This window comes from Filicampus tigris, chromosome 8, assembly GCF_054856515.1.
Source record: "Filicampus tigris isolate MCC_2025a chromosome 8, RoL_Ftig_1.0, whole genome shotgun sequence".
In the NCBI taxonomy this organism is placed as follows: domain Eukaryota; kingdom Metazoa; phylum Chordata; class Actinopteri; order Syngnathiformes; family Syngnathidae; genus Filicampus; species Filicampus tigris.
The window spans coordinates 7,081,097-7,105,964 of record NC_141224.1 but is presented as its reverse complement, the minus strand read 5'-3'; the positions used below and the strand labels follow the sequence as shown (position 1 = coordinate 7,105,964).

Below are 24,868 nucleotides of genomic sequence, written 5' to 3'. Positions count from 1 at the left end.
CGCTTTGCTTTGTGCCTCTCGGCTGAAATGTGTGAGGTCGCTCGAGTAAAAATGTAGCCTATACATATAGGACCTGACTTTCTGGTTTAGTCGACATTTGAAGTAAAAAAAAAAAAAAAGATTGATGGCAACTCTCGGTCGACCCAAACATGCGAACCCTTTGTTGTAGAGTGTGAGTGAAGAGGGAGCGGTTTGACGTATGCACACACACACACACCTACACGCACACACATAAAACCTGAGACCTGTTACCGTACTGTAGTGCAGGTGAAGAAACCTCCGGCTGAAGCAAGACCAGACAGGCCTTGTGAGGTAGGAGAGTAGAAAGATGCAGTGGAAAAGTTCCCGTGAGATTGTGACAGCAACTTTTATCGCTTGATCAAAAAAGTGAATGAAAGGCATTTTTGCCTTTTATTCAGCCGTAAAACAAGGTTCAACTGCTAGCTGAAACCTTACAGGTTGACTAAAGGTTAAATGGATACGATACACATGATCGCTTTGCGAACTAACACTAACAAACAAAAACTTTTTCCACAAGTGTGTTTTGCTTTTGCTTTTTTTCCCCTCATGAAAACAAACCCATAAACTGGAAATGCGATTTACTGCTCATACCAACTTATCAAAAAGATGTGAATGAAAATGACAATAATGAAAGCAAAATCCCTCAAATCTTTTTTTTTTTTGTTTTTTCCCCCCCAAACGGATAGCTAGTCACTGCGGAAGCAAGCACCACTCCGTGTAGAAGTAAACGGGCGCAACGGCAGCGATTCAGGAAGACACTGTCCGTAAAAGACAAGAGAATGTCCAAACTTCATTTCACATTTGAAAAAAAATAACAAATAAAGAGTGAGAAAGTGGAATGTGTTTACTGCAAATCAGAACTGGCATAATATAACAGCCTGTCTCCAATCGCCAGCACTATGTTATTAATGTAAGCTAATTTAATATAGCCTACCGCTGCTAGTTGGAAGAACGTCTTGTAATGCCCCTGGCGCACTTTCAATCGCTTAACTGGACAAAAGAAAGACGAAATAAGCGCATTCCTACGCGAGCTTCTCCAACTGATGCCCAGTCGCTCAACAAACACACAAGCTAACGGTTAGCTACTCAACTCACAGCTGCTAAACTAAGCTTACAACAACTCCACTCTCACTTGCAGACCCCCATGTCACTCACCAGGCCAGGCCCCGCCTTTTAAAGCGCCACACCCACTTAAAGTCACAGATACTGACAGTAGAATGTGAGGATGGCGGACAAAAATAAGACCTCAATCTCACATACGAGTGTTATTGAAGTGTTGGGTGTTTTTGTTTAACAACGATTTTAATTATTTATTACTTTATTTTTTTAATCAGACTACTCAATTAATCAGATGGGATAATACTCTGGAAAAAAAATTCAATAGTTACAGCTCTCACCCTAACCGTGCAAACCACAATTTGTAACTAGACTTTACACAGATCAGATCGGCAGATCACGATTGGTTATAATGTCAATTTGCTGATCGATCAATGATGTCGTTGGATCCGCAAGATAAGACATTACTGCAAACACAATCCCGTTTACTCCAGGGATGCTCTGTGAATATTTGAATGTTTATCAGTGTGATTGGGTGAACTTTAAAGGTTTAATTAATTTTTTTTTTTTTTTCACAATGCATTTCAATGGCCGTGCGCAAGTTTGAGCTGTTCGTGGGCCTGGCCAGTCCCAAACAACTGACTGACACTGTACAGAAAATAAACGAGATGTTTAAATAGATTGAACAGATTGGGCCATCTTCTGATCGGAATGAGTGATCAGTTATCGTTTTTTTTTTTTTTTATTAAACTCGCTGATCTGCTCCCAAATCCTGATCGTGTAGTTTATTTGAAACCCCCAAAGTGTGGTTATAATTATAACCAAGGATTTTTATTCTCTTTGAACATTTTACAGACGGTAAAGGATAGTGACATTTTGACATTTTGAAATCTTGCCCGCTCGGTTAATAAAGATTTTAAAATGGTAAAATGGTTTTGAGGACCCACCTAATGCACACGACAACTTGCAACGGATTGTGTTGCAGGTTCTGCTGCCTAATATGGTTGCTCGAGTTGCGTCTACAGTCAGACGTGTGGCACAGCAGCTCTTGTAGAAGTGAGTGGAATGTGAGGCAGGCTGGTGACAGACAGGAGCGCACACATGCAACAGGAGACACGAGTGGGAGGCGAGAAGCCGGGCCAGATAAAGAGTGAAACAAAAGCAGGTGGCATTGGGGGTGGGTGCTTTGTTATCCAGGCCCCCCCACCACCCCCCTCCCATCCCCACAGCTCCTAATTAGATATTGACCACAATCTTTGTCCACTAGCTCTGTGTCAGCCTCTGACCTGCGCTGACCCCGCTCCAAATAAATTGCACAACCTCACTTAAGGTGTGTGTGTGTGCGCGCGCGCATCCGAGTGCGTATCTGTGGCCGTCAGATAACAAGGTATCTATCTACGAAAACGAGTTGTTTTTTTCCCCGACGAGTCACCCTTCGCTGTATGCGTGTATTTGCGAGTGTAAGATATTGTTTTCATAGTGTGTCGAGAATGTGCGAGTGACTGTAGATTCTTGTGATCACGTGTGCGTGCCTGCGACTCAAGCATTGATGGCCGCAGGGAGAAGCATACCAGACTCTCTGCCCCGCAAAACACAACCAGCTCGATGACAAACGCTCGAAACAGACACTTCACATCAACTACGCATACTGCGATAAATATTAGTGGCGGCACAAAACGCATGAGCTCCCGACGGTAAACTGACTGACCAACTAAGTGTACACGGCAACTCTAATCCCTAACAGGTAGTCATAACCTTTAAGCCCAAAACCAAATTCTAACACGAAACGGTGGTAAATGCTAAGCCTAATATCATGTGACTCAAGATTCTAAATCGTGCTCAATCAACACTGCGTAGCTAAAGCAGCGAAAACACGAGTGAAAACACGTTTTGCTACATGTGTTCATAACCACAGCTACGCCGGTCGCGTCACTCCTTCCATTTTGTTTTGATCGGAGATCCGCGCACAGGGTGACATTGCCGAAAAGTCGGCATTTTTAAGAGGCCGTTGGCGATGATCACCCAATACAATGACTGCACCCATTTCATTCTGTGACGGAGACTCCGCATGCTTTGCTTTGCCATAGCTCAGGTCCATGAATTTATAATTAGAGTTAGTATTAATGTAACTAAGTGCCCATCAGGAATTACCCTCCCTAACACTACCCAAGGTTCTTTAAAAATTGGGAGAAGTGAATGTCGGCTGTTAAACCGGCACATGGGAATACACTAGCACCGGAGGCGGAGCCAGAACGTGGCTCATGGGTGGGCCTGGAAAAATCTGGGCGGGCCTAAATATTTCTCTCGTATATTCAAATAAAATGACAAACTGAATATGAAGTTCAGATCTTCCTAAGACAACCACAATTATGCCATTCTAAATATTCAATAAAAGTTAAAAAAAAAAAACAACAAAACGCAAATTAAAAGATCATTTAATAATAATTAAAAATAATGATAAAAAAAAAATCATGAATCTTACTGGGTGGGCAGTCTGCCAATCTGGGTGGGCCTGTGCACACCCAGGCCCACCCATGGCTCCGCCCCTGCCTTACACACAGCCGTTGGCACACTTTTGTTACAGTTCAGCAATTGGCCCCTTTCACAATGCCTGTCAAAGGTAGTTTTGCCGCCCATGTTGCGGTAAAAGAGATAAAGACCCAGCCACTATCTGGTTGTGTCAGAGACGTATTACAGACAACGGGGGTGTGACATTAACATTAGACACTCGCTTCTCACCCCCCGATGTGTTGAAAGCAATTGCTGCTGACCAACAAACATTTCATAGGTCACTCCTACTCCTATTTAAAATTTAAGGTAATACAGATTCAGATTGCTTGTGACGGTAAATAAAAATATATATATATTGGAAGAGGACCTTGAAAAAAAACTAATCGCATATGAAATCATAATCGCAATATGGAGGAATAAAAATCTAAATTAAATTAGTTTTCAAAATCTTTCAGCCCTAGTCACTTAAGATACTGGCGCTGAGTCGTCAAGCATCACTGAAGGCAGAGAAATTGCCAGTCTGATTTCAACCGATTTAGCCCAATCTGGGTCAGTGCTAATTTACAGATCAGCAACATGGAAAAACGGGTTAAAAGGTGCTTTTTAAAGGCAGTGTCAAGTACAGTGCAATGAATCAAAATTCAATTACAATAACGATCATTAATATGCATCTATACCCAACACACTGTTTACAGAAAAAAATCATACTTGAATTTATACATTTGCACCTTTTTTTATTTTCTAACTAATTTGCTCAATTTTGTTTTCTTGTTTTGTACCCAAAAATAAATGATCATCTGAATAATCGTGATTTAAATGATTACCAAAATAATCGTGATTATTTTTTTTTTTTTTTCCATAATCGAGCAGCCCTAGTGTCAAGGGCATTGTATGTTGTCTCCATCTTGACCATGCGCCGGTTGCAACTCGAGAAACTTGCAAGTTGGGGCACTTGTAAGTCAAGGTACCACTGTATTTTTCAAACATCAAAGCGTGTGTTTGTGTGTGTGTGTCCAGCTGCTGTGCACGTCTCTCTGTAATGTAATGAGCCCTCGTGTGGCTCCAAAGAGGAAACAGAGACCCGTGTCTGGAATTACAGCCGCTCCTGCAGCGAAAACAGACGAACAGAGCGACACACAGCTCTGACATCATCGGGTGCTGCACTCCCATGCGCCCCTCTGAGTACCTGAAGCTAAATATCCTCCGCTGCGTCACTTTTGGACTTGAAAAAAAAAAACGGTCTTGAAATGCCAGCAAGTCATTAAATCAGTGCTGCGGGTCTGGCTGTTGCTCTGTTTGAGCAGGTTGACATTTTGTGAGCGTCGCCGTGGTGACCGACGCTGTGGCTACAAGGGTCCCCTGATGGGATGCGGGACAAGTAATAATTGATGCATGTGTAAGTGGACACTGCATTCCCTCCTCGTATGCAACGTGTGTGCGACATGAGCGGATGTGGGCGGGCGATAGCGTGTATGTGGTGGCGGAACGCAGTGCGGCAGAAAGAGAGAGAGATACACTGGAAGTGAGAGAGAGAGAGAGACAAAGACAGAACTTTTAAATCTGTGGTGTACGGATGTGGGGTGGCAAATATGGGCCGGGTTTCGCTTTCTTTTCACTTTTAACTTTGCGGCGTACTGTGTACAGTGGCCAGAATGCTGCTTCACTACAACTTCCCTGAGGAAGTAGTTGTGGACAGATAGAAGAGTGACTGCCATTTCTCGCATTTAATGTGCAGTTTGTTTTACTTCCCCCTTGAATAAAAAGAAAAAAAATCACCACTTGTGCACCGACCACGTGACAGGCTCGCAACTCTCATTTTTCTTTTTAATCACAACGGCGGCAAGGCATATGATAATTTCTTGATTGATTTAATTAAAAATTATTGTTTACATTGGAGCTGAAGCTTGATTTAGGATATTCACTTGTTGTCTAGGGCATTGAGTTCAATGCGGGGATGGCATTAGGTTGAGAAGACAGGAGAAAAAAAAAAAACGGAATGGTTGCTGAGGAGATTCGACTTTCCGGAGAGCTCCTATGTCACGTGTTCAAAAATAAAGATGCGGATTGGCAGAAGATTTTTTCTAATTTGCATCTGAATTTTGAGAACCGGACTTGCTTTGAAAAAACTGAAAGCGAAAATACATACAGTTAGCGAGGATCAAATACTTTTCCAGAGAGATTGAAATACATTTCCTAATTTTACATTCAGTGTCAAGTTTATTGGGCTTCAGTCCCACCCTAATACATTACAATTGAAATTGTACAATTCAGATTCACTTTTTAGTATCGCAATTGCGCCATTTTGTTTCCCACTTCAACTCATACCTCTTTATTTTGAATGGGATGCGATAACCCCTGCGAAACTTCGGGACATCTATTTTGATTCCAGTCTCATAATACTGAATACTGCTCAGGGGATGTGGATGGTCAATAACAACTTCCCAGAGTTGATGTGACTTTGGCTCTAAACAGTGGACTGGCGCTGGTTTCAGCCATGTCGTGTATTCCCATGTTACCTCAATTAATCTACAAACTCATTGTCTGCATTCTTGAATGCTGAATTGAGGTGGGGTATTCTCTTAGTTTTACCTTTGATTTTTGACACCTGACTATTAAAACTTACTTTCACGGTTTTGCTTTTTGCATAACACAAAATGAGTGTCTGGTGAACCACACTTTTAAAACAAATACAGTACACGGACTAAGCGATTAGTTAGATAATTTCTCCATCCGGTGATCCTGTTAGCGTGTGCGTGTGGTGTAGATGTCATTGCGTGCATCCAGAGATGTGTGACCTGGCAAGGTTATTGGGCCATCTGCTGTCCCTTGCGGCAGGACAGTGTTCCCTCTGGGACGTAGTAGCGGGGCTCGAAGGGGTGCGCGGTTAGCGGATGGGATTAGCAATACGATGGATTAGCCCACTGGGTTAAATCTCTTACGGTGCTAAACAATCACGCATTTCGATAGGGTTGCGTATCACTAACAAACACGTAATTAGGATTTGGACGGATGGTTGACTTTGAAGTTGTTTTCATTTCAAAACTTCGTAGCTAGCTAGTACGTTACGACTAGCTCCGGGGTTAAACTGTTTCCACCATGGTAACACTTCCTAGTAGAAGAGAAGCTAACCACTGTGTAACAAATCTTAAAAGTAATTTTGAAGGGTCGCGCGTAAACGTTTGATTAGATCTTAACGCATAACCTTTTTGTTGAACTACAAATTGGTGCTTTTCTTTTTGGAGTTAGCTAAATCAGTGCAAATGAGGGCCCAGAGGAAAAAGAAAATGTGAAACGTGTACTTGTCATACCTTTGCGTGTGTGAGTGTGTGAAGATTAGCATTGCAAATCTGAGTTTGTTGGATCTGGGGATGAAAGGAATGGAACGTGTCATATTGCCATGGCGAGGCCACCGAAGGACTCCTTGGCGACACCCACGCCCACAAAATGTGCAGATACGAATGTGTTACCGATCAACTGACAGGCTGCTGAAAACCCAACGGTAAAAGCAGTGGCATCAAAGATGACAAAAGGTGGACCTTCAAAATGTTTGTATTTGTATTCATTCAAAACCATATTGGACAGTGGAGGATATTACCTAAAATATTACTATACATGTCAAAAAAATTTAGGGCCCGACCGATTGCGATTTTTGTTAGAGTCAAATTCAGATCATCGATTAATCGGCTGATTAATTAAAAACAATTTGAATGGGTGAAGTAACTTCCTTTTTTGGTCCCTTGACGCTTACAACATCGAAGATATGAATTACCTCTTTTTCGTATAACAGTTCACTATCTGCTGAATGTGGTATCATTGTATTTTTGACAGCGAGGTATCGTTGTACTTTTCTAGGATTGGTAAATTGTCCAAACCTACACTAATTAGTAGTACCAAAATGCCATCTAGCAGATTTAGTAACATAGTTGTCCTCCAACGCAAGTTATGCCTGTCGTGGTAGGCAATAGTGGATAGTAAGACTTCTTTCTTCAAGTGAGCTGAATTGTCTTCCTTGTGAGGACAAAGTTCAAACTAGTACATGGACCTTAAGATGGATATCAAGGACATCGAATAGACGCTCAAACGGCTTCCCTGTCTAAGCCTTAGTTGCTGCGGGTGGCGTGGTGTCACACCTTGTGTTCAAACACATTCGAACAAGTAGCATGCAAACATCTCCAGGACAACACCTCCATTCAGTCGCGTCCTTGCTGTCAGGCAACGGAAGCCCGCTAACACGTTCTCAAGCTAAATCTAAGCTTTACAAAGAGAAACAATGCAGCGCTGACCTTTGCGTTTGATTAGCATTACATAAGCTATCAGAGCGCTGCTAGCAGGGATGCTAACTGTAGCCTTTGTTTTTGCTGACCGTCCTTCAGCAGAGGACAATGCCCTGGTGATACTTATTGATCAGAGACCCTCAAAAGGAGGGAGACATTGGGGGGGGCTTGACTTTAACTGACCGCCAGGCCACAAGGGCAAACTGTGACCGTTCTCCTCTTTCAAAGGTCCTCAATAGGTGGACTCAGGTCTGGATCCGGACCTCGAGGACTTCCTAAACGGACCTATTCTTGGATTATCAGATTACTTTGTCAAATGTTTGTAATTCAAACCCGTGTGGATTAACAGTAGCTTTATATTAACCCCATGCAGACTTTGTCTGGTCAAGTGACAATCTACAGTCAATCCAATGGTTTGAAATAACAAACAATAGCTGTTGAGTTGATAATATAGGTCAGATTTTGGGCTGGGAGAAAAATAAAATAAAAGAAAAAAAATAAACGTCGTCCAAGTCAAATAAATCAACCACAAAAAATGAAACGAAAAAACATTCTTCGCCGCCATCGTGTACGCCATCCACACATTTGCAGTCTCCATCAAACGGCCATGACCTTTTCACAGTCTATTAGCACTTAGGGATTCGATAGTGACAGCCCTAGTCAGAAAGTTTATCCATCCATTCAGTTTCCACAGCGCTCATCCTCAGTTGCGATGATCTGGAGCCTATCCCAGCTGCCTTTGGTCAAGCGGCGGACTACACCTTGGACTGGTCGCCAGCCAATCTCAGGGACAATTATTCACACTCACATTCATGCCGATTTAGACAATTTAATCTTCAATGAACCTAGCATGCTTTTGCGAATGTAACCGCTAGGAAAATCAAGTGAGTACAGTGGTGCCCTGACTTACAAATTAATTTTGCTCCACGACCACGCTTGTAACTAAAAAACACTTGTTTCTTAAATCGTCTTTCCCCATTGAAATGAACTGAAATGCCATGAATCCACTCCAGTTCCACATTGTGATCCTTCTGATGTGCACACCTTAGCCACTAGGGGGCTTACATACAGACACAAACGAAGAAGAGTTTCACAACTAAGTGATTCTGTACGTTGCAGTAATACTTGTCTCTTTTCACAATGAATAAATAATACATTTCTGTGAGTACTATTATATAGTCTGTCTTCATGTATTGCTGCACTGTTGTGTTCCAATATCCGACGCTTAAAGGGGTGTTAACAGAGCGACAATATTTGTTCGCTCTTTTATGGCGTTTTGGATTACGTGTTCTGCAAACTTTCTTTAGGCAAAACTAGGTGGTTTATTTTAAATATACACTGTTTACACAATGAAAATTGAAAATATTTTTTCAGTTTTCTGTTTAGTTTAAAAACAAATCTTCAACTGGGAGTGGCCATATACAGCTTGACACCACTTTTTCTACTTCCTGTTTGTCAGGAGAATTGAGTTCGTTGTCATCGTATTTCAATTTTTGTCCGAGTGTCGGTTTGTAACCTCAAAAAACTCATAAATTGGGTAATTCGTAAGCACAGTCGAGGTACCAATGTACTAAATTTTACTCTTATTTGCAACCAATGGCTCAGGTGGGAGGGATGAGTTAGTTTAGCAATAGAGGATACCACAGAAATGTTTTGATATTCATGGCCTTGAAGTGTTTTTAAATAAAAAATACTTAAAGTGTATGGGACACAAAAAAAGTTACCCTCAATTTTTTTAAGAAGGAGTACAAGTACAAATAGTAAGATTACAATGATTACTTTGGTAAAAATGTAATGAAATGGTTCGCCTACTGGCCGTTTGACCCAGTTTGTGTGTGTGTGTGTGTGAGATGTCGCTAGCCCAACGGGGTCGTCTTCAGACTCTGAAGATGGCAATGCTGAACTGTTGGTAATTATTGGTCGCTCCGTTTTTTTGAAGGAGAAACTAAATGAATCAGAAGAAAAAACACAAAGAGCACACTTCACAGCCAGCGAGTCGATAATGACGTCATATCCGCCTTCACGATTTTGCCGTCGCTCTGGCCCCGCCCGGAAGATTTTCAAAGCGTAATACTAAATCAATAATAATATGTATCATTGCGAGGTCGATATTTTATCGTTTAAGACGACATATAAGGGTTACTATGACTTTGCCAATTTAGCATATAAATTTGTAGAGGTGCAATAAAAAAACGTTTTGAACCGGAAAACCGTTTTTGATTTAAAAGGTGCGAGTGCAAAGAATTGATCCGAATCGTACAGTTTCACTTTGAAATGTTTCGAGATAGGTATCGAATCATCTTTTATTGGAGGGATATATCATAGAAGGAATTGACACATTTAAAGTACTGACAAATTCATTCAAATGCGTGTAAAAAAACGACAAAAAAAGTAATTGCATCGTTCTATATCGAAGCGAATCGTTCCACTTACAAATCGAACGGTCCTTGAATCGTTTCACACCGAACATTTCAAAAACCGTATAGAATCGTCTTTTGTGGAGGGACTCCAAATGTGTGTTTATGTCAATTCCTTCATAAAGCCTTGACCTCTTGCACGGCGCACGACATGAACTCACTCACTTGTGGTTGTGCCACGACTATTTTTTGGTCCGACGACCCTCATTTGCAACCAATGGCTCTCGTGTGTGGAGTATTTAGTGATGTAGTTCAGTGTGCCTTAGAAAATAGTGACTCAGTAAGTAAACTCAAGGTTATCTAACAAATCGGCTGTGGCGTAGACCACTCATTTATGCCGATCGCAGTAGTTACTGTATGTGTTTGTTCTCGTTTTCAGACACTCGCGAATGCTTTATTTTAGATTCTATAAATTCTTCCCTTCAGTTTTAATTGAGGACCGCTGGATTATCGGTTTGGTCCAGTGCGGCAGGTGCAGTGGGGAAGGACGTGCAGCACTCTGCACCAAAGCGAGGGCTGGGCCTCTGCAGAGGCCGCACGCATCCGTCTCTTAAACGAGCACCCACTTCCACTAATACACGCCTGCCCTCTTCATTAGCAGTGGGTGGCGATGGGGGCGAGGTGGGGGGTTCAGCACTCTTCAGCAGCCATTACGACCTTCTGACAAAAGCTGCAGTAACACCACTTCCACCTTCATCACTTTAATCCCCAATGTCGATCTCAAGCAGAGACCACACCCTATGGAGATCCTCCACCTGACCCCCTTCCCCATTCCATCTGTTCTCCCAGATTATCCGGCCCCAGCAATACTCGGCGACCAGGAAACAAGAGCCACGGTAATGTGAGACCCAAGGGTCATTATCCTGTAACAGGATATACATCCAGGCAGCCGCTCCCTCCCCCCCTCCCCTCTCGTATAAATCCACCTTGCTACACCTGCACCTGTGTCCTTCCGTTCTTGCCATCCAGCCCGCCGCCCACCTTCCAGCATCCATGTCGGGGATGTGAAGGTGAAAAGTGCTCCCGGCATGCACCGGTGCCAATAATAATAAAACAGAATGCACCCTTCTTTTTATTTATTTATACGTGCTTGATAAGCGAACGCACCGTCGCACATCTCAAGCGCCGGCCTATTGCAGTTCTGCATGGGGAATTTCCACAGAAGAAGCCCCGCCCCCACTTTGACGCAGCACGCACGTTGCATGCGATGTGCCCCCAGCGGCCTTGGGAAAAGGACAGCTGGCGCACCACCGTTGCGCCGTTTGACACAAAACCGCAGCATCCAGTGAGTGAAAATTCATACCACCCTCCACAATGCCCAACATTTCTACTTCTGCCTAAGAATATTCCCCCCCCCCCACCGTGGCGCCGTTTTTAAACCCTCGCACCCCCCTTTTTGACGCAGCAGCCCATCACCTCCCTCTGCAGGGACACTGCAACGTGCAAGGAGGGGGGACCCGTCGGCTGCCTGCTGTCACTGCAATGACGCCGGTCCCCTTCTGGCTTGCAGCGTCACGCCACTGCACTGCATCCCGGATTGATGCAGTGGTACATACACGCACACACACACGTTGCGCAATGGCTTGCATCTGCATTTACATACGCCGGTGCTGATTTCTTTTTTTTTTTTTTTTTTTTGCCTCTGGTGCTATTCTCAGCAAATTACACAGACAAACCTAACAGGACCTATCTTTATTTTTTAATCCTCACTTTGTGTGTGCGTAGTGGGGGTTGGGGAGTAGTAAATGTATTCACTTCTGGCGATTAGCGCGTCTCTTGTTATGTCACAAATTAAAGGGGAAATAAGCTGGTGAGGCGCTTATTCCCGGTAACCGCATTATGACGCATGGGTCAGCGAGGGTGCCGGGGGATGAGACTGTATGGAGCTTGAGGGGGGCCATGATGCGGGGGTCTGGTGAAGGGGTGTCGGTTGGGGGGGGGGGGGGGGTGCATGGAGAAAAATGGTGGTGGGGGGGTGACATGGAGGTCATGGCAATAAAACCCCTCATGTCCTCTAGTATCCCTAAAACCAGTCTTTTACTTGACATTTGGGTGAAAACATGTCTAAAATGCATACCGCCCACATTGTCCCCCCTTTATAAACCGATTAAGGCCTAGCGAAAATGGTTGGCAAGGTTACAGGCAAAAGTGAGGCCTATGATGAGACACACAGAGGACACTGGGCCCTAGTCTTCTTTGGGGACTTTGAGCAACACTTTCCATTATGAAAACGGTCACCGCCCATTTGTGTGTGTGTTTATGAGTCAGTAAAAGCTAATTAAGACAGCGATAAAACACGAATCCACAATAAGAGAACAGTGCTCGTGAGGCAATAGCAAAGATGAGTGAGAGTGAACGCATAATGGCTACAATAGGCTTTGTCGCAGTGTGGCTGGAGGCAGTTCCGCATTAACGTCAATGTCACTCAGCCATGCACGGGATTTCCACTCAGGGAAAAAATGAAATGACATCACGTTTTCATGTCGAGGTCCCCGCCACCCTCCCTTCTCCCCTCCCTAGCACCGCCACATCCCGGTTCTACGTCCCCGCCACGGAGGTGGTGGTGGCGGACTACAGCTCGCTTCTCAGGCCGCTTCGGGTGTGTGTCAGTACAGGATTGAGCGGGGGTGGAATGGAGTGACGAATGATGTTCTTACCCCCATTTTGGCGCAGTCACTCTTCTTCTTGTCTTCCTCGCAGGTTGAGAGGCGTGTCTTCTCCGCTGGAGCGCCCTTAAAACGTCTTGTAGTGGACGGGAAGGGGAAAAAGGGGGGAAGAAAGAGAAAATGGTGGTAGGACCAGTCTTGAGGCAAGACAAGGGGGAATGCAATCGAGGCTTAAGGTGAGTGCGTCACCGAGAAGTTGCCGTTCCTCACGCGGCTCTCGCAAATTCAAGCTCGGTGAAAACGTCTACGAGCACTCCCAGCCGCGCTTTATGTGCCTTGTTTTAAAAGAAATGTCGCGGTCTCAAGCGGAGCATCACGCGTGGATGTATCACTCGCCAGAAAGGACCGGCGTAACTAACTCGCGAGCCGCACTACCCCTCCTGCCGGTCACTCGTATCCTTCCGCGGCTCGGTAACAGAGCTAACAGCTTGCCGCAGCTCTCCTCACGTCGCACCACTCCGCCTGTGAAAGAAGCGCCGCCCTGAGCGAATGGCTAAAAAGTCGGATTGCTGATTTGAATACATCCCGCCCACCACCAGCACCGTAGCCAATAACCAACGCCCCTACTTCCAACGCTCGGCCCGCTGTCCAATCGCGAATTCGAGCGTCTCTTCAGTGACGACCAATGGGCGTCAACGTTTCCTTCCCGTCGGCTAATTGGAGGGGAGCTTGGCCCCGCCCTCTTTACTGCAGATTTCAGCGGCTGGCTAGCTCAGCCGCTAGCTGTATAGCCACGGCAAGGCTTTAATGTAGAAACCCGAGGGAAGGTTAGATTGGGCTTGTCGTGCTTTTGTGTTTGTTCTCGTGTTGCATGACAAGCAGCCATTGTGTTATTTTTGGCATGTCCTCGTGTCACGTGGTCAGACACTAACGCTATCAGCCTATGAGTGTGCGTGCGTCTCTGTGTGTACGGTTGCATCGATGCACTTAATCTGCAGCAGCAGGAGAGCATCGCTCACTATGCAGAGTCAGCATTTGCGTATAAATTATTCATTGCTGTAGTGCAGGGGCAGGGGAACATTTTCTACATTCCACTTTTATAACGTCATAAATTTATAAAATAAAATATGATGCAGCGATGGGGGGAAAATTGTTTAGTAGTCATATATTACACTTCAGGTTTTACAGCTACAGCAGCTTGAAGAGTTCAAATTTGAGCTAATATATTTTTTTAAAAAGCGTAACGTATTATCATTTAATTTCATTTTAATCATAATAATCCTGTGTGGCGTTTCCATGTTCTCACTGTGCTTTCTATGGGTTTTTTTTCTCCCAGTAGTCCAGTATTCTCCCACATTCCCATGCATGTTTAGCCACTGTTAAGCATTTTATTTGATATTATAAAATACATCTATAAATATTTTTTCAGCCCCCCCCTATTTATCAGTTCAGCCCCCCTTTAGCCTCAGTAGAGAAACAATCCTGGAGCCGTCCCCGCATCTGTCGCCTCAGATCCCTCAAAAATCAACAGACATCGTCATCTGCTCCAAGGTAAACATCAATGATAATAATAATGATAATAATAAATTTGCCAAATAACAGTACCAGAATGTATCTGGTAATGATCCATGGTGCTTGTAAACTTAGCCATCTCAGTTAACTTTCTCTTTGGTTGCAACATTTGCATAGAGACTCATCACCAAAACACAAATGTTACACGTTACTATCGTTTGCTTGGACAAGCTTATCCAGCTAAGCTGAAGAGGCAAGCTACATACTCTCAGTCGGAACCTTGAAATAGGCTAATCGCTAAAATGCTAATGTTACAAGGCCAAGCTACTATCCATGATGCAAGCAAGCTTAGCCAGCTAAGCTAAGGGGGCTAGCTACATTTCCTTAGGGTATTTTTTTTGCATTATTACCTTTTGTCACTTATTATGTTATATATTCTACACCCACTTCTGCCTGCTTGACTCCTAAGGTCACCTACATAAGTGTGTGATTGTTAGGTTATGTATAGCTAATATGCCTCACACCACCTTAGATGGGACATATTGAGCACTTTATTTACAACTGAAAACACTTCCAAGGATTTTTAATAGTATGCCTGTGACCTGCTTTTATCAAAATACCCCAAGGATCAAGAATGAATGAAATTAGCCTGTCGCCGCCCTACTGCTGGGTCAATGCTGAGACCAGACCGACGACAATCGGAGGTGGGAATAGGCAATTTGACTTGTTTTAGGGTAAATCTGAGGCACTTAAAATGGTATTAGGTGCATCATAACTCGCATTTAACATGAGTTTGAATGTGTTTGGTTAATTCTGAACACAGCCACATCCCATTTTTAGGAGGGTGCGCACACTTGTGCACCACGATATCTCAGTTTCATTACCCTATGGAAAATATCTTTTAAAGGGAAGTCAACGCAAACATTTTTTTCAAGAATATGTTCGACGCAAGCCCACTAGTTGAAACGGGGCATTCTGATAAATATTGCGTTTGTTAATGTTAATCACCTCGTTTTTAGCCATCTCTGGGGGCGGCCATTTTGTCTTCGGTCGACTGAAAATGACATCACAACTGCTCACAATGACCAATCGCGGCTCAGATTCAGATAAACGGGTCAGCCGTGATTGGTCTTTACGAGCAGTTGTGACGTCATTTTCAGTGACAGAAGACAAAATGGCCGCCCCCAGAGATGGCTAAAAACAAGTACATTTTGCTGCTTAACTTATATTCCACAAAACCAAAATGAATCAGAATGCCGTGTTTCAACTATAGTGGGCCTGCTGGGAACATATTCTTGAAAAAAAAATGTTTGGGTTGACTTCCGCTTTAAAATTGAATTGCATAGGTTATTAGTCACATTAATGGTGGAAACTGTTTTGAAATTATTTATCTGGGTCTCATTTTTGTGTAAAATCACAAAAAGCTGACATTTGAACAGGGGTGTGTAGACTTTTTATGAGGGTTGGGAATCACTGCACTCGACCACCATGCTGCCTTATAAAATGTCCTTGTTTCCTCAACGGAATCAAATGGTCAATCGAATTTTCTCCACTCATGCTGCATTGAGAGCTCAGCAACCAAGGTAGTATTTTTGGGGCACACCTTTTTATTTTGCATTCCGCATGTTGACACACGCAAAGAGAAACACTGAAAAGAAAGAGAACGGGCTACGCTCCAGGCCAACCGTGCCGGATTGAATACAAACGTCATTTTATGTAACCGTGCCACAGAATCAGCAGAAGGCGACCCTTATGCAGCAACCATGAGTCACGTTTCTTCCCCGCCGCGTTTCTTTCCCAAGCGAGGGGACGACGCTGCAGTGCAGCGAGGCTTCAACCATGCACTGCTAATTTGCAAGGGAAAAGCAGAGCCTGTTCTCACACAAGGCCCCAGGGCGTCGCGCGAGCACGCCGCTGCGGTTTGACGTGCTTAAAGGGGGCTCGTCGCTAATACTTATTTCCAATCTGCTTGCAAAATGGCTGCCGCTGCCTCTCCTGCCGTTACCGCATCTCGTTGCATGTTTCCTCACATGTGTTCTGGGGGAGGGGATTAGGAGGGAGGGAAACAAAAATGCACCCAACAATTCTTGGTCGCCACGGCAACACAAGTCAGATGACCTTGTCTGAGGGCTTATTCTGCTGAGTCAGAAATTGAAGGATGATACAAAAAAGGGGGGTGCTGTTGCCCATTTTGTTGCTGTGGGCGGATGCTCATCAATTCAATTCAGAGGTGGCAAAAAGTACTCAATGTACTACACAATGTACTTGATGTACAAATACGTGTGTAAAAAAGATGGGTAAAAGTAAAAATATTGATTCAACTCCTGTACTTCACTTACTAAACGTAAAAAAGTATAGCATGATATGTACTTCATTAAAAAAAAATTTTACAATGCAATTCGTTATTCAGAAATTCACCCGTTTGTGGATTTTTTTTTCAGAGTTATTCTCCATTTTTGTTTTGTTTTTGCTGAAAACCTCACCTATTCCAATTCTTGTGCTCAGACTGAAGCACTGTTCAAGTATTGCTTTGGCATAATCTTCGTACCACTAAACAGTGTCGCAGTAAAGGGAGGAGCTTCAATAAATGAAGTCGTAGGACTATCTAATAGGAAAGTATGTTTTACTGCCACCTTGTGGCATCTATAGGCAAGTACACATTTGGATTTTCTCTAGTCAGGCTCGTAACCATCCCCCACCACTAGCGGCAAACACTGGATATACAATAGCCGTGTTGTTAGCTTGGCACAAAGAACAAAAGAATTCTCTGCACCCAAAATATTTACCCTCTTTCATTAATCTACAAAACAAATCTTGTTACTTGACACTTGTTGTTCAAAACAACGTGTTAGCGTAGCTTTGTCAAAACGCAATAACAAGAAAAAAAAAATCTAAATCAGCTCATGATAAGATTACAAAAAATACACCATACTTGTATGTCGATGCTGACGGGTGGAATCGTCTCATCTCCAAAATCACTAGTTTTCAGGAAATACAAAACAAAACATAAATCAAAATCGTCATCTTGCCCGGTGTTACCAAACACTGCATTGTTCCAGTTGGTAATATACCTTAAATTGTTATCATATACTGGTACGATCGTGCACCAAAATCAACATGACACCACCCCAAAATCATGTTCGATCGATAATTATACCCCCCGCTCCAAAAAATTGCTAATTTACTATGCTCTTTTTGATTAAAATGATACAGCGTGCCAGCCCCAGCCGTCCACATCGAAGACTGAACTCAAGCCGACCACACAAAAAGCCTTTCATACTTCACAAAAGCAAATGACTGCTTATATCATCTGCCCAAATTCCTTTTCAAAGGTCTTAGAGCCATGAGTGATGCAATAAATAAAATGATGAGCTGACTAAGCAGTGTGATGTTTTTTTTTATCCAACCTTAAAAGACACTCAGATCACAATCAATCAGCTAAACAAGCCAATTGTTCCAAAGTAAGGATAATATTTGAAAATATAGGGAGTCAAATAAAAAGTGGTCAGAAAAACTCAAATCAATAGCTGAGTAAAGAAGAGATACCTGAAAAAATGTGCTAAATTAGAAAACAACGCAAACATTTTTTTTTCAAGAATATGTTCTATGCAAGCCCACTAGTTGAAACAGGGCATTCCTATTAATATTGTGTTTGCGGAATAAGTGTTAATCCACTCGTTTTTTTGCCATCTCTGGGGGCAGCCATTTTGTCTTCTGTCGACTGAAAATGACATCACAACTGCTCACAACGACCAATCACGGCTCAGATTCAGAAAACAGGTCAGCCGTGATTGGTAGTTGTGATGTCATTTTCAGTCGTTAGAAGTGACAAAATGGCCGCCCCCAGAGATAGCATTTTGCTACTTAATTTATATTCTACAAACACAAAATTAATCAGAATGCCGTGTTTCAACTAGTGGGCCTATTCTTGATAAAATATATTTGGGTTGACTTCCGCTGTAAATACACCGCTGGTCCTCATCTTATCTAGCATTGTGTCACACACATTCACACGTAAGCGCATCACACACGCACATGGTGAGCCAAATGAAGGCCATGGAGAATTTTTGGAAACGTATGTGACGCGAGGCGTGAGTCAGGGCTACGGATGGATGCAAAATGTCACAAGGCCTCAGTGTCATGCGTCGCAGACTCACAGTGAATGCTGTGCTCTTTTTAGAATCGCAGATACACTCGACAGCGGGGGTGGACAAAATACGGTATAAAATATAAATACATTTATATGATCAAGGATAATTCAGCTGGATTTTTTGTTTGCTAGCCACGAATTCACCTATTTGCAGGTCGTAGGTCACATTAATAGTGGAAAGAGTCTTGAAATTATTTCACCTGGTCTCATTTCAAAAACCACGGTGAACACCAGTTTGAGAAGCACCGCCCTAGATATTGCTATTCCACAGACATTTTCATACATTTCTTACATTGGCTCTTGTATGAAGTAAACCGCCGACCAGTACATGGAGTACGACTTGCGGTTTGCCATCCATTTCGAAACAAACCAGCATTGACATGCTAAAAAAGAAGCTTGTCCACACTTGCACGGGCATACTTTTGATTAGAAAAGGGCGTTCGCATGGGAGTCATCTGCGCACGCTTGCGTGTGTGAAGGTGATCTCGGCTAATCCGCTTTTAGAAACGTCTGACATAATCTGTGCTTCACTCGCAGGGTCGCCAGTGGCAAGGAGTGAGAGGAAGGCGGGGAAATGAAGGCGGGGGCGGGGGGGCAAACACATACTCGGGATCACCGGGGATGGATGATGAGGTTAAAGGAGGATCGGTTGAAAGAGGAAAAGGGAGGGATGGAGGCATGACGAAGATGACGGAGTGAGTCAGGTGGGTGGTGATGGAAAATTCCTGCGAGTGTTCGCCTGGACGAAAGATAAGAAAGCAGGATATAACTATGACCGTGCTTCAAGTCATGTAAGTGCCGTCAGACCGATGGAATCAACACTGCGAGTGGACCGTGTCGCATGCTCGCACGTATCACGAATGAAGGGCACCGGAAAGAGGAAAGCCTGTATCAGCAGAAAAAAAGTACCGGGTCGTAATCGTTCAAATCTGCATCTTGGCTTTCAAAACGAGAGCCGGATGCAGAACTTGGGTTAAGGTTCCAATTGAGGTGAAACTTTCCTATCACGATTATAGTGACCAATAGAAAACGTATCGATTCCAAAGAATATACAAATGCACAAATATTTGACAAGAAATACACAAATCTTGCAGAAAATACAAATAAAAAATTATGAGGAAAAATTGAAGAAAAATAGAAACGCAGGGGAACAACCTCCCTCTCCCTCGGGAGCTCACTTGTCCCCTCGGTATCTTTTCTTTCAGCACCGCCACCACTGCAGCAAAATTCTCCCCTTAACATTCCGTCCGTAGAGTAGGATTCCAAACCAATGCGCCATAGCAGATCTACAGGTGTGTTTGTAATTTTAGAAAATTACAGTAGTAACGTTACAAGATTCAAGTAGCAGTATTATGAGAATGTTAGGATTATAGAAGGAAACACAGTTTTGTTAAAATCAAGTCATTTCATTATATAAAAAAAAAAAGCCGGACATTTGCAAGAAAAAGTCCAAATTTAGCTGAAAATAAAGTCATAATTTTATGCCAAAAGCATGATTCCTTTACAAAAAAGTAATTTCAGAGGAACATGTCAGAATCGTGCAAAATTAAAGTCATTTTAAAAAGTTGGAGAATGACGGGAAAACAATTGTGAAGTGGTAGCTTTACACAAATGGAGTTAACTCGTAACGTTGCGAGATTAAAATGCTAAATTCACACCAAAAAAGTGAAAATACAATTGTAACTTCAATTTCAGAATTTTATAAAAAATACTTTTGTTTTTTTAAATGGCACAATAACACACAAAATCCTGTTGTAAAGCCTACAAGAATTGTTTTGTAACGTTGCGAGATTAAAGGGATAATTTTACAAAAAAAAAAAAAAAGTTTCATGAAAATACGGCTGCAATTTAACAGGAAAACTTCACAATTGTACAAAAACAAAGTCAAAGAACAAATGGGAAAATTGTAGCTTCACAAAAACGATTAGTAGCATTGCGATATTAAAGTTATAACTTGACGAAAAAAGCGATATACGACAACAAAGACATAATTTAACAGGAACATTTCATAATTTTACAAAAAGAAAGTCGGAAAACGCTGTAGCTTCACAAAAAAAGAATCGAAATGTAGCGAGTTTGAAGAAGAGAATTTGACGGGGAAAGAAAAAAGATGTACTCAAGTTAACAGGATCATTTGAGATTTTTACAAAAAAGAAAGTCAGTTGGAAAGTTTTAGCGTCGCAAGAACAACTCGTAACATTGCGAGACCAAAGTGACAATTTAGAAAACAATCAGAAATTGAAATGAATAAATTGCGCACGAGAGCTTTTAACTCTCTTGTTGTAACAGCTCCACTTTTAGTGGACGAAGTGGACTTTTTTAGTAAACTCCAAAGTAAAAACGAATTGTTGGGAAGATTTGGATCGCCAACATTGCTACTTCATTGTCCCTCCTGCTGCTCTGTACTGCCAACGAGGTTACTAGGCTGAGGGCAAACTAGCTTTCCACAGCTGTTATCGCTCAACAGATTAGCTGTGGTGCACTTCAAACCTATTAAGCACGCATTAGACTGAGCAACGCTTTTTTTTTTTGTCTTTAGTGTGATTGTCAATCCTCTCTTATCGTTGTGTTGGGGGAGCAGGTGGCTGCCGGCTGGCTACGTTTGGAGTCGGGGGCTCATCGTGTGCTTGGAGGCTGTTTGCCTTTCAGGTCTGCTGAGCTTGTAGTGTGTCACGATTGCTTAGCATAAAGCAAAAGGGGACATTGCAGGACATCGCAAGCACACACTTTGTGGCCCCGTTCCTCGCTGCAAATGCAAGTTGTGTGATAAGTGAGCTGCCGCGAAGAGGGCAGCCAGGGGTCCGAGCAGCCGAAGGGGCAAGCATCGTCTCCATGTCATTACAATGATAGTTGTGTTGCAATAAATATCTTAAAAAAAAAAAAAGCAAACAAATGTTTTAAAGAAAGAAAAAAAATATGAGGACATGTTAAAGAAGGAGTCAACACAAATATTTTTTTTTTCAAGATTATGTACTATGCAAGCCCACTAGTTGAAACAGGGCATTCTGATAAATATTGCGCTTGTGGAATATAAATTCAGCAGCACTCGTTTTTCGCCATCTCTGGGGGCGGCCATTTTGTCTTCTGTCGACTGAAAATGACATCGCAACTGCTCACAATGACCAATCACGGCGCAGATTCAGAAAACAGGTCAGCCGTGAGCAGTTGTGATGTCATTTTCAGTCGACAGAAGACAAAATGGCCGCCCCCAGAGAAGGCGTAAAAACAAGTGCTGCTTAATTTGTATTCCACAAACGCAAAATTAACATATGAAACATATGGGAACATATGAAAAAAATATGTTTGGGTTGACCTCCGCTTTAAATACGAAAAAATATATATATTGCAGAAAAAATATAAAAAGATTACATAGTAAATATTAGGACCAAATACTTAAAAATAGACAATATTACAAAATATAGACAAAAGAAAATATTATACAAAATGGAAAACTTACAAAATAATATAAACCCATTAGAAAAACATTAAGAGCAGAACGAATACACAAATATTAGACAAAAAAAGTACTGTATAAAAGTATCGCCATAACTTGCACATTGTTATTTTTGATGAGCAGCACATGGCAACAAACTGAAAGATGATTTTGTCATCTTGTAACCCTCTATGAGCATGTGCGTGTGTGCGCGCATGTACAATAGCTACAAGAGGAGCGACGACAGTGTTGCTGCAGTGGCGGCCATGTGCTCATGTATGTGAGGAGGAAGCGGCCCTTTAATAAGCGCCATCCAATCACGCGGCGGGCGGGGGGGGGGGGGGATGCTAGGAGCCGGGCGTCCTTGGGAATAACCTTGCGGGGAAGCTGACAGGGAGGGCCTCGGGGATGGAGGGGGGCAGTTTGTGGTGCAGATGCTAAGCAATACTTTAGCGAGGTTTGTTATTTGTTTTATTTCAATATTTATATAATGAGGAAAAGTCTTAATTGCACCATAGTGCAATCTAATTTTGACAAGAAAACGTCTTAATGTTACAAACGTAAAACATTTTAATTTCATGAACAATCTTATAAAGAATAAAGTCAACATTCTGTGTATATATAAATAGTCTTGATTCTATGAAAAAAATCTGAACTATCAACATATTATAAGGACAACAGACAGTGAATGTGAACACATGCATCTTCATTTAATGACTGCTCTGTATTAAATATGCACCTGTGTTGCTACTGTACTTTGGATGTAGAACATACAGTGAGAATGATTGGCAGGTCATCTCCATAAGGGAAAACATTTATCCTTGAGCCGACATGGAGGGCGCTGCCCCGTCACGGCCGCACGTCAGGAGACCCTGGAGCGTGAAGGTCGCCGCGGCGACCACAAACCCTCTTACCTCCCCCGCATGCATCTCACTCCTCGTCACATTACTTATCTGTCACACGCCACAACTCACACGTATCAAAGTATGGACACACACACACACACACAGCAGTCACCACATCTTATCGCATCCAATGCTAGAGCTGTTAAATTCCATTGATTCATGCTATCGAAGTGCTGTGTAATTGGACTGTATTATACTGGAAGGCACTGTTTCTAATATTTTGCTAATCTCGGGTGGGGCCTTGACATTAGGCACACACACGTGCTTGTCTTGTATTTTTCTGTAAATGTATTTAATTGGGAATTCATTTTATTGTGATTTCTTTTACCTGCACAATCAGATGTTTATTTCAATGTATTTAATTTAGCAGTATTTAATGAGATTATTTTGAATGTAGTCGAACGTAATCTAATTTCATTGCGTTATATTTGACTGTAAATGTATTTTATTGTCCTTTACTTTGTGTTTTGTAGTTGAAGTTGTTTGGAATTGCACTGCATTACACTTGAAGGAGCTCCTAATATTTTGGGGAAATTAAGGCAGCAAAATTTTCAAAGTACCTCTCTTGGTATGATGTGCAGTGTTAATAATTGTGTAGTCGTAATAATAAACAAATTGACGGAACATTCTAATCTTGGAAGGGTAATTTTTTTTTCTACAGCGCTTGTATTAGAGCGTGTACCTAATGAAGCGTCCAATGAGTGTCTATGACTAAATGGCTAGCACAAAATGAAAATCAAAAAAAAAAAAAAAAAAAGTATGACTCAACACTACTATTTTGCATTTAGGAGCGTAGCCAGTCCGTTGGCCTCGTCAAGGCTGGACTTCTTCTTTTTTAATATTATTACATTGGATTATTGCTTTGCATGTTCTCCCCGTGCCTGCGTGGGTTTCCTCCGGGTACTCCGGTTTCCTCCCACATTCCAAAAACATGCATGGTAAGTTGATTGGACTGTCTAAATTGCCCCTAGGTGTGATTGTGAGTGCGGATGTTTGTCTCTGTGTGCCCTGCGATTGGCTGGCAACCAATTCAGGGTGTCCCCCGCCTACTGCCCAAAGACAGCTGGGATAGGCTCCAGCACGCCCGCGACCCTTGTGAGGATAAGCGGTATGGATAATGAATGAATGAATGAATGGATTATTGCCAGCAGCCCGACAAGTGGGAGTAAGTTAGCGTCTTGAATGTCGGCCACAAATCAGGCCGCCCACAGCGTGTCTGCTCCATGGCTTCTCCTTACTGCTAATAAGTGCACACAAACACATTGGCCTAAGAAAAGTGCTTTCTTGTCAAACATGTCAACAATAACAATATAAAAACAAAGCCGCCAAATCAAGTTGTTGTTGTTGCAGTTTGCTGCAAACCTGACACATAAAACAAAAAAGAATAAGATAAGATAAATAAGGTAAAAATAAACCTGTTAGCTTAATGCTAACATAATGCAGAATGCCATAGGCACGCTAATGGAACTTAGCATAAATGTTACAGTCATTATAAAGCGTCAAACAACTGGTGCTTAAACTGTGCAGCAGCACTTACTTTTAGTGCAGTACCTGATTATGCCACAACATGTTGGGCAGCACTAGAGGGACGCAGTGTAATGAATAGCAAGAAGAAGAGGCAGGGCAGGTTCTCAACTAATACGATTGTCCCAACAGTAATTTTTGATGTTCTCACAGAGCAGCGAGAATACAGTACAGTGGAGCCCTGAGATAAGAGTTTAATTCATTTCATGACCATGAACTCACTCATATCGCAAATCTTCTTTTTCCATTCAAATGAAAAAATAAAAATAAAAACAACGAGAAAAACAGCACTCTATAATATTGTACCTGATCGAAACGAATTTAATAGTTGTTGGCACAATGCCTCCATTAAATACTGCACCTTCTGGAACAGATGAACGCTGTTCATCGAGAGGTCTTCTTTCCGAGCTCATCCGTATGGCACCAATATTAGTCATTCTACAATGTGGATGAAGAATT

General features: G+C 42.5%; 1 protein-coding gene across 7 annotated transcripts in view; it reads right to left on the bottom strand.

The window, feature by feature from the left end:
* The window catches only part of atp1a3b (ATPase Na+/K+ transporting subunit alpha 3b), a 44,698-nt gene that overhangs the window by 14,823 nt on the left and 5,007 nt on the right, over positions 1-24,868 (bottom strand). For 2 of the 7 annotated variants that reach the window (XM_086037724.1, XM_086037725.1), the window contains exons 1-3: positions 17,469-17,625; positions 17,330-17,375; positions 12,937-13,021 (exon numbers count right to left, since the gene is read on the bottom strand). In XM_086037724.1, the coding sequence (XP_085893850.1) occupies positions 12,937-13,021; positions 17,330-17,364 (120 nt within the window). In that variant the 5' untranslated portion in view covers positions 17,365-17,375; positions 17,469-17,625. Of the gene's footprint in view, positions 1-12,936; positions 13,022-13,134; positions 13,463-17,329; positions 17,376-17,468; positions 17,626-24,868 lie in introns of those variants that run through there. The other 5 variants (XM_086037726.1, XM_086037728.1, XM_086037731.1 and 2 more) reach the window with 4 other exon arrangements.